The sequence below is a fragment of the Zingiber officinale genome, chromosome 6A (assembly GCF_018446385.1).
Source record: "Zingiber officinale cultivar Zhangliang chromosome 6A, Zo_v1.1, whole genome shotgun sequence".
Classification (NCBI taxonomy): Eukaryota; Viridiplantae; Streptophyta; class Magnoliopsida; order Zingiberales; family Zingiberaceae; genus Zingiber; species Zingiber officinale.
In genome coordinates, this window is record NC_055997.1 from 73,360,790 (window position 1) to 73,371,826 (window position 11,037).

The following is an 11,037-nucleotide window of genomic DNA, read 5'->3' on the forward strand; positions in this document are numbered from 1 at the left end:
TCAGTGAGTGCTTGGGATAATCCTAGCTCACTTGGGTTTATCTCCTTCCCTAGATCACAATTTTGTTTCTGTTCTTTCTAATTTCTAGCTGAGATTATCTGTTCTTGTTGCTGTTCAGTTTCATAAATCTGAATTAGTTTTAGTTAATTTCAATTTTCAGTTGTTGTTACTTCTTATCTGTTCATGTTCACATATATGAGTAGATCTCCTTCCATGTGACAAATGGTTGGATTTCTATTACATGTTGTTTTTCTCTAGTTTTGTTCATGTTTTAGCTTTGTTACGTTTAGCTTCTTTTCAAGTCAATATGCAGTAGTTAGGTTAGTTTAGTTTTATATTTGTCTTTGTATTTCATTCCTTAGTTTAGCTCCATTTATGGTGAAATCATAGTGTAGAGTGACAATGTGTTGTGGGATCACTATTAATGTTGCAAAAGGCGGGTCCCGCCGCCCAGCGGCCCCCTCACCCCTGCCCCACGAGTATGAGAGGGAGTAAATCACGGTGAATACGGGCCCGGCGATGACATGGCGGTCGAAGGTGTTTAGCACGGACAGATATTGATGTTATCGCAATTGCTGCCGCAGACCTTCGACCTCCCGACCCATGTTGCAAGAATACCATGTCATAACCGGTTGATCCCGCCCGTGGGGGCGTGGGATCACTATTAATGGATATATAAGATGTGGCTCATTTCATTAGATTAAATTTCATACATGTTTTGCTATATCATTTGTTAGGTTTAGTATCAAAACCCAAAACCCCCATTACCCTATCAAAACCCAAAGATCACAAACAAATTAATCCTAAGATACCATCATTGCTACATTCGTTGGGAGACGACCCGAGTCATCTCTATGCTACATTAGTGTAGAATGGATTCGGTCACTTAATTCTTTTGATACCCATTTTGCGACAAAATTTATGTTTAGCAGTCTTCCTATCAGAATCGTACATCCGAACTTCGCCACTCGGGAATCGCACATCACGATCTTGCCGAAATCGCACATCCGGACTTTACCACTTGGGAATCGAACATTCCGACTAGACTTCTTGCTTGGTTTCAAGTCCTCTTGCCCTGTCAAGTTAGTCAACCCTAGATATTTGGTAACAAGGTTAAATTATGATAACACCTAACTTAACTCACTTATCATTTATCAAAACCTGAGTTAGACCATTAGTGTAAATTTCACCAACATATTAGTCTTCATCAAACAAGGGTAAGGGGAAGTTACCCATGGAGCACTTTGGCGGGTATGCCACAGTAGAGTTCCCTAAGGTTAAAAGAAGGTCATATATAATGATTGCAACTGCAAATGACAAGGGGGAATCCTCCAAGATTAGAAAAGAGTCATATGCTAGGGCAGTATATGACTATAGCAAGAAATGGTTAAGAAATGACAAAGGAAAGTCATTTAAGGATGAGGAAAAATTAACCAAGGATATGATATGTAAGGTTAGGAAGGTCAAGTTTATAGGCCAAGTGTCACCTGAGGTGCACCGTTGTAACCTCATATTTTTAGATGAGTTACATAAGGAGGTGGCTAGGGTTAAGAGCTCCAACAAAAGCTCAAAGACTCAAATTGGGATCCATGGTCAATGGATCTCAAGTGGACCTTGCTTGTGATATTATATGGGGTCATGGAATATGCCAAATGGATTAGAGATGGACTTGAGTCTCTAATCTAATTAGTTGGCACATAGAAAGATGAGATTCATACATGAGAATATGAATGAAGTTCATATTGCATGATAATTGATTTTAGATGTATATATGTCATATTAACTAATGCCAGTGATGTATTATGATTTAGTATAGGCAGATACATCAAGAGAGAGCCAAAACTAAGACTTTAAGTCAAAGTTTAATAGAACCATTTAGATGATTTTAGATTTTATGTCAATCATGGGATCCATAATGAATATATTTTTTCCAAGTAGACAAGGGTAAAACAGATCTCTCCACAAAATTTAGAAATTTTTAAAGATTTGTGGAATTATTAGTGCATTTATGAAATCGGGTTCAGAATGTAGTTTGAGCTAAAAATAGCTGCCAGTTAACTAGCTCAGATCCAATCGACTGGTAATACTATTCATTGAACATAAAATGGTTATGTGAGGTTGTTTTGATGAGGTCAGTCGACTGATACAATCTGAAACTATTTTTCAACAATAGAAAATGACTAAAACGATGATTTATATATATGTAATCTTATGGGGGATTACGACATGATAATTATGGTCATTAGAGGTTAAAGAGTCCAATATTGGAATATTGTTGGAGTTCCTTTTAATGTCTGGCAAAGGGGGAGAAGTTTAAGTTTAAGTGGGAAACCTAAATACCTTTGCGAGAAATCCTAGCTCAAGGGGAAGCCTAGGATTAGGTTTCATGATATATGCATGAGTAGATTGTATATTTATTTGCATGTTATTGTATTATATGTTTCCTTAACTCAAATGAGTTGCCAAACATCAAAAAGAAGATTATTAGAGCAATCGGTATGACCCTAGGTTTTGATATTTAGGCAAATGTTAAGTTAGGTTATTGTTATATTTGATATGCGTTTGTGAGTGTACAGGATGCAGGTACAACAAGATAAAATCCAAGTGTGAAGGCTTGGCGGTGTAAGTCCAAATGTATAGTCTTAGCAACGTAAGTCCAAGTCTAACTTAGCAAAGTTAAAGTCCCGGAGCATGGAGCTCTTGGCAATAGAAGACCCGACAACAAAGGACAAGATTGAAGGAAAGACCTGAAGGATGGGAAAACATTCGAAGTACACAAGGATGATAGAGGAGGCTAGAATGCAAGCTCGAGGTTGTGCGGCAGAGGATACGTACATAAGAGATTGTACTCGGGGTAAAATCCTAGATTTAGGGTTTACTAGTCGATTGGTGACTTTACCAGTCGACTGGTGGGAGCGAACATAATGTTTATATTCTCAAAACTGAAGTGGATCAGTCGACTGGTCCTGACACTAATCGATTAGTATCGAGCTGTTAGGGTGTAACGGTCGATTTTCCACAGAGGCCAATCGACTGGTGACTTTACCAGTTGACTGTAGTGGGGAAACAACTTGGATGTTTTCCCCCAAGATCTATATAATGGAGCTTGGGATGGTTGGCTTGGGTGATGACAATAGACTTGGTTTAAGCCTATTAGAGTCTCCAAAGCTCTCAGTGTGATCCTTATGTGTGATCAAGAGATTGTAGTGACGTTTATCCACCGAAAAGGAGGATCAAGCTAGCCGAAGTTCTGGGGATTAATCCATCGATGGATTGAGAGATCGTCTACCTTACGGACAACCGTGGAGTAGAAGCTCTAATATTCGAATCATGTAAATCAACATGTTAGGTTTGCTTTCTTGTTTTAGTTTAGCCTGTATATTTGTATTTCTGCTGTGTGCTAATGAGTGTAGAAAGCAAACAAACGATTTGGGGTAGACCGTCTATTCACCTCCTCTAGCCAGGCATCAAGGTCCCAATAGGGATGAATAACCCTGCAATTGGAATTTAACTTATTTCTTGCTAGCTAACTTAGCAAAGACACACACTAGAAGTTTGAATAAAATAACATAAAAGAAGAGACAAAGAAATTACTTGGTTTGCAACTAGATAGTTGCTAATCCAAGACAATGGAAGTGTACTAATATCTCCATCTTCGAGCAAGGTTAGAGGCGGGAGTAACTCCTTATAGTGCTTGAAAGCAAGAGTTGAAAGTACAATTTTTTAAAATCAAAATACAGAGTGTGTATATTAATTTTGAGCTCAAAAGCTCTTTTTATAGCCTTATGGTGGAAAATAGTTGTTTGCTAACATGACACATCTGAGATGCTTTAGTTGATCGGAGACGCCTCAGTTCGACTGAGTGTGATCTACATTGCAATGTCTTTCTAGTTGATTTGGCCAATTAGAGGCACCTCAAGTTGGTTGACATGGACTCTGCTACTTATTAGCTCCGCAATAGCTCCTTCTAGTCATTTGAGGCACCTCAAGTCATCTGAGGCGCCTTGAGTAATTCGGGGTGCCTGGAATGGTCAACCTCAAAAGTTGACCATTCCCCATTCCACTTGCTTAGGTGATGCTCTGGTTGTCTGGAGTTGAGCTTACTCGAACCCAACTCTGACCTTCTGCTTGAGTAGGCTTTCTCACGGCTTCTCGTCCCTCAAATGCGCCTCGCGTGTCCTTCTTGCACCATCGAAGTACTCTTCCGTAGCTCCTCGTCCCTCATATGCACTAAGCCCGTCGACTCACTTATGTGCACTCCTTCTCGCTTGCTATATCTTCTACTCAACTCCTTATGTTTTCTTAAGTCCTTGTATACTTATATACAAAATATCAAATCCACAAAGCCTAATTTAACCTAGTTGTCTTTTATATCAAAACTGTGACTTACTCAGCGTGGGGCACCAAAATATTTTCACTGTTCGAGGTATGAATCAAGAGAAGAAAAGAGTAGGAGAATACATTGGAGTTCACATTATAATACATTGTTGAGTTTGATATGCTTGTATCATTTAGTTATCGATGTCTGTTTAATTATTGAAGAAAAGGGAAAAGATCGCAGGTAAAGGACTAAGCAAATAATCTGTTAGAATTGATGGGAAAAATATGAATTCATATTTCAGATGCATTTAATGAAGAATATCTTGAGAGTCACAAATGATTTGTCTTAAACTTTGCAAAGAAAAGATCAAGACATCATAAATGTCATTCTTGTAAGATCAAGTAAACATCAACTACAAACCATGAGAGATGATGGTTGAGATTTATTACTGAATGAAGTTTCTTTATTTTGTGTTAAATATGAGGTAGTCATGAAATATTGAAGGAAGGACAAATCTTCACTATCATCACATTGAAAATGTTTTATGAAATGATAGATTTACAACTTCAAGGGTTGAATAGTCACTTTAAGGAGTTGAACACGGAGTTGTTGCTATGTATGACTTGTCTTGATCCATCAAATTCATTCTCTACTTATGAAAAGAGAATTATTTTAGTTTGTTTAGTTTTATACATTTGATTTCTTCCGGATAAAGTTAATGCATTTTGAACACCAATTTGTTAACTTTATTTTTGACATGCAAAATAGCAATTATTCTTTGAGGTTATGGCGATTAGCAAGTTTGCTAAAAAGATGATTCAATTGAAGAAACATCAATTATATTCTTTAATATATTTACTTCTATTGCAACTACAATTATAGAGAAAATATCTTTAACAATGAAAATAGTCAAAATCTCACTTCGTAATCGGTTGGATGATGATATAATAAATAATTATTTGATATTATATATTGAGTGAGTTATGTTTAATATAGTTGATAATGAAACTATTATTCATTAGTTTCAAAACATAAAATCTCATAAAGTATTATTATAAGAATATATGAAGCTAATATATTATTTTTTATTATACATTGTGTGTTGTATTAATTTTTTAATTTACTGAATTCACCCTATGAAAATCCAACTATATCACATGATGTTAATGAGTAATGACTATGAGGTCCGTGAATAAATTCAATATTCAATTTAAAACTCATTTATATTCATTTAATTGTAAAAGAATGTATAAAATAAATAAATTTAAATACTAATGAACTTAATATGGATGAATAATTTGAACATTTATGAATAAATTTATTTATTAATATATAAAATTTAATTATCAAATAATATTATATATATGGATAATTTTATAAAAGAATTATGTTAGTTTCAAAGAGAATATTCATAATATTTTAAAAATAAAACATATAAATTTTATAAATAAATAAAATTTTAATATAAATTATAAGAATAATAAATAATTGAGTTCAATTAAATGCTTAAATAATGTTGATGAATAAATTTGAATTCAGCTATCCAATTTAAATAAAAATAAATAAATTTGAACACGACTAAATTGATCTCATTCATACCCCCTATTTTCACCCCAAAAAATTATTAAAAAGTGGAGACAAATTAGCAATAAACTACATATATCCAACTTAATATCACGGAATACTATAGGAGGAGAACAAATATTATCAATACAGAGATAAATATAAATTAAAATTTTATGTATACTTCATATCCCCCCAGCATATCTACAGGTTTTCAAGATTTAGGTGGGAAAAAATTCACAAGAAATACATGCATATGTAACAAAAGTAAATTTACACTCAAATTTCTTTCTTAAGATAATATTTGCTCCAATGCATAATATACTTCACATAAAGCCAACCTGGATAAAATCCTTTACATATTTACATTGAAATCTAAACTCCAAAGTGGGAAACCAACTTATATACCCTTTCGACTAATTAGACAAATTCAAACCGCATAAGAAGCTTTACAGAATTAAATTGGATTCCTTTGCGATCGAAGAGTGGCACTGCTCGAATTCCTAGTCTCAACTCTGATACAGGCAAGCAAGTCTGCCCTGCAAAGTCATCCTTCTCTGACATGTCGTATTCGTGGACTTCAATACGTAGCAAGGCCAATTCAGGCACGGTCAAATGGAAGATGAACTCTTCATTCCAAACTGGAGTCCAATTATCTTCTATGATCTTCGTTTTCTTCATTATTGTGTCTGCCGGAACACCAGCTATTCCCACCTATTGATTGATTAAATCATTTTTTACTTGATGTGTTTCACATTTATAAGAATATGATGATTTTAAAAGAAACCTTTAAGAAAAGAAAATAAAGAATGTAAATATGAGATTGTTACCCTTGTGTAAAAATCTGGAGGGGAGTAGGAATCAAAATGAGTTTTTTTGAAGTCAATACGCCAACCATCTCCCATGTATACTTTAACCTGTTACAAATATCAAAAATCCAAGAAACAATTTGCAGATCACTAGATCAGTACACACATTGTTTTCTTGAGCGGAGGACAATAAGAGCAAAAGGAACAATGGCAAGGAAGGAAAGAAAAAGAAAGTAGCAGGATTTTCTCTTTTTTTGTGTCTACTTGAAAAAAAAAGGAAAAAAATGGGAAAATAAGGGGGGAAAACAAAGTTAGACTTTTGATTTTTTGTTACCCCAACATGCCAATCCTATCATCACTTTTCCTCTTTTCTTCCTCTATTTAGTTGACTTTCTCAGTGTGTCTATTTGGGAGGAGCTCAAAAAGAGGAAAAGGAGAGCTAAAACTAGTGAAAGGGAACAATTTGGAACTCTTTTTTTACCAATTTTGGTTTTGTTTAAAGGTGAATAGAAGATGAGCAAAAGCATAGTAGTGAAATGAGTGGTTTAACACTGCATGTCTTAGTAACATTATAGTAAAGACATTTTCACAAAAAGAAATTTCTCTCCTCTCTCTTCCTGCTCCTCTTACCTTGGCAGCCCTATTCCTTTCCTTCCCCCTCTTCTTCCACTCTAGGAAGCACACCCTTAGATAGAACCATAAGTATGAAAGAACTTCAAATTGTTCCTCGTTAGGTATCTATCCTTCCCCATGCAAAGAGCTGTTGCGCTAGGGAAAAATGTCCCTCGTGATTTGTCTGCCTATATCTTGCCATAGGATCGGCGATACTGACTGTTTGGGGTGAGCAATATCACCTTTTGCTCCAATAAGTATGAAAGAATTTCAAATTGTTCCTTAATCCCCATGAATTTTCTCTCTACTCAAATAAGCAATTGAATGAGACGACTTACCCTTACATTTCCCTCTACTTTATCTTCCTTTCCCTCAAGTAGATACGTTAAGGGAGGATTACTTGGATGGAAGATATGAATGATAGGAAGAAACAGATACAAAATTACACAGAGAACTTCCACAGTTCATGTAATTTTGTGATCCTTTCCTTCATCTCTTTTGTCCAAATAATCAGACCTTTAAAGTGAAAATAAAAGATGAAAAATAAAAAAGCACAGAAATAAATAACAGACAACAACTAAAATCAACAATTGAGTCACCTTCAAGGTTTTCTTTATGGGTAAACTTGCTTTAGGATCAAAAACCTCATTGTTTGGGCCAACAGTCAACAGGAAATCAGGTTTCTTTACATATCCACTTCCACCATTTGATTTATAAAATCCATGCATCAACCATAGTGATCTTCCATATCCCTGCGGAAAGAACACTTCAACAAGTTTAAACAGAAATTCTTGATCCAATAGAAAATAGAAGTTTTTGGTAGAGAGGTAAATGAAAATGAATATCCTCAAAGTTCAATGGATCATTATTCAGTTATTTAATAGAGTATTCTAGTGCTACAATGAAGTTCCAACCTTTACGACCCTTAGGTTCATATCAATTCGATAGAAGATTCAAGGGAGGAAAAAGCTTATAAAATTACACATGGAGCTCCATGAATGATGTACACTTTCTGTCACTTTTCTTTCTCTCTCACATGTCTTTCATCAAAGTAATAGGACCCTTGGCTTTGTTATGGTTGAATATAATGGAACTAACTACTGAGATGAGAATGGGAATGTAATGGAATCAAGAGAATAATGCATTTTATGCCTGTATTTGGTTATGAGAATGGAATGATATAACTAATGGAACCATTCATTCTATGTTTAACTTTGTTTCCTCCATCTAATTCTTACATTTTGATTATGGACTGAATGGAACTTTCCACGTATCTTAATTATGGAATGGGTGGAATGGAATGAGTAACTTCTTCAGACTGTTTGCCCAAACATTAGGATGGAATCAAAGAGGGAATGAACATTAGAATGGAATTAAAGGGGGAAATGAATTGTTTCCATTCCACTCTGTTCCAATTCCACCCTACTAAATGCGCCATTAATAACTAGAATATTATTTATAAATAGCATTGCTTAGTCAAATTTAATCAGCATTTCTTCAAAGCGCAATTGTTAATTGTGCATCCATTCATCTAAGTCTTACCTAATAATCATGAGTTATAAATTTTTCTTGAGCAAATAATTACAATGGACATGTAATGCATGGACTTTCAGACCTAAGATGATGAAAACATTACTACACTAGTTAGAGCAACTATGTCAAGCTTACCTGCATGTTAAATGCCACCATCTGAGCACCATGAATCCAGCCAACGAATGGATTGTAGTTAGAAGAATTGAAGCGGGTACCCTTTGGATATATCCGGAGTAAATTTCTATGAGAAAACCTATAGAAAAAAAGAAGGAATAAAAAGATGGCAGCAATTGCCACCATAAGATGATTGAGAATTTCCATTTCCATACACCTAAATGATATAATCAATCACGGAATTTTATTGTCTAACAAGGGATGGCAAGATTCATAAATACCAAGAAGTTTTAAAACACAATGGCTGAATATATATACCTTATTAGGTCTGCCGCATGAGTTGCTGCTATTTTTTCAAGTTGTTGTTCACTCAAACTGAGACGTCTAACTTTATCAAGATCATCTTTTAGTGCTTCACTTATTTCACCCTTGGGCTTTCCAGCTCGTATAGTGATAATAGATTTATAATTGGGTGGTGATCTCTGGGACAGACTCTTACCATCATCACTGTCATCATGGTAATCCTCATCGCTATCATCCACATCATCATCATTGTTTTGTGTCTGAACATTTTCATTATCATGGAGGAAATATGACAAAAAAATGATATACATAGCAATAAAGAGAAATATAGCAAAATTAATTAGAATACTGCAAATGCAAATGCAGACACCTTGTCGAGCACGGTTTGAAGATCAGGTACCTCCTTTCCCCATGCTTCATCATCATCCAAATTTTGGGAGTTACCATTCTTCTCTTTATCATTCTTAGCTGCAAGATATTCTTTTGGTGGTTTGGTTGAAATAATAATCCTTTTCTTTAAAGATTCTGGTGATGGGAACTCTTTTGGACATTCTGAGTCAGGGTAATACAACAAGTCTCCAAATGTTTCTACAACCATCTAAAGAAAGCATTTTTCCTTATTTGACAGTGAAGTTACATTCAGAGGGAAATAAAAAGTTTGACAGTCTATGATAAAAAAAGGGGATAGCAGATTTACTTCAGCGACTTTAGCTTGAAGATCAGGAGTAAGATGGTCCTCTAGAGTTATGATGACAGGATAAGGGGATGCAGAAAAGGCATGCTCCTTAATGGATCGTAAGCATTTAATAAGTTCCACTGGAGAAGTTAAAGTCCTACAAAGTTACAACAAGACCAAAATAAAGATCATGAGTAATCATCAATGACTTCGATGCACTAACAAGCTCACAAGTTAAAGTTCTGCAGAAAATGGGCTGAATCCAGCATGTTATCAAAAAGCAAAATCCAGCAAAAAAATGTCCATTCTGAGGACTTTGATGCCCACTACAACAGTTTCTTTGATAAATTTTTGTATTAATGAGGTAAAGGGAAACTGGTAATAGTATTAGTCTAAAACATAGCAATCCTTTATCTATCAAATTGTAAGATTGTCTAGAACTCTTTATCAACGCCAAAATACTGGAAACTGAAAGTGCTTTATTAATGATACCCTCTTTTCTGGTCCAGTAATACTTAATCAAACCAATTGATATAACTACCAAATCTTTTTAAGATAACTAGATAAATAGAAAATACAAGAGCCTATACAGATAGTTCCATGTGATAAATGGAGCCATCTATATCCATGCAGGCCATCACTCTCTTCAATAAAAACATATGGCACCAAAAACCAATAACTATTTTGTTTCACGCATTTTTAGATGGTCATGCATCATAATAAAATCTGTCAGACTTTTTTTTAAAGATAATCCAGGTATCCAATTCTTTGAACCGACTAAAGTCCTAGAGGTGATCTGTCTCACCCCACGGAAAGCTCCTATTGGCCACTAGGGTAAATCCGGAAGCGCATGCGGCTCCTTGCCCAGCTGCCAACACCCTAGGTTTTTCATTCCATTGGAGGAAATATCCTACAATCCACCGTAGCCGGGAATCGAACCTTGGGTGCTTGGTTAATCTGCCAACCACCTTGCCGCTGCACCATTGCTTGGGTGTCAAGACTCCTTTTGAACATCCTAAATTCCAATCCTAATGGTATGAGGGTATTAATGATTACATTGATAGGATTACAACTAAGATACAAGACCTCATTTAAAAGCATCAATG

The 11,037-nt window shown here is 35.2% G+C and overlaps 1 protein-coding gene across 1 annotated transcript; it reads right to left on the bottom strand.

The window, feature by feature from the left end:
- Nucleotides 1–6,143: 6,143 nt before the first annotated feature.
- Nucleotides 6,144–10,265, bottom strand: LOC121996562 (phosphoinositide phospholipase C 4-like). Its single transcript, XM_042550571.1, has 7 exons — nucleotides 9,953–10,265; nucleotides 9,626–9,853; nucleotides 9,271–9,515; nucleotides 8,974–9,091; nucleotides 7,905–8,057; nucleotides 6,715–6,801; nucleotides 6,144–6,598 (listed from the first exon to the last, which is right to left on the bottom strand). Exons 2-7 carry the CDS (start codon nucleotides 9,851–9,853, stop codon nucleotides 6,305–6,307), a joined length of 1,125 nt encoding a protein of 374 aa, XP_042406505.1. The 5' UTR covers nucleotides 9,953–10,265; the 3' UTR covers nucleotides 6,144–6,304.
- Between the last annotated feature and the right edge of the window lie 772 nt (nucleotides 10,266–11,037).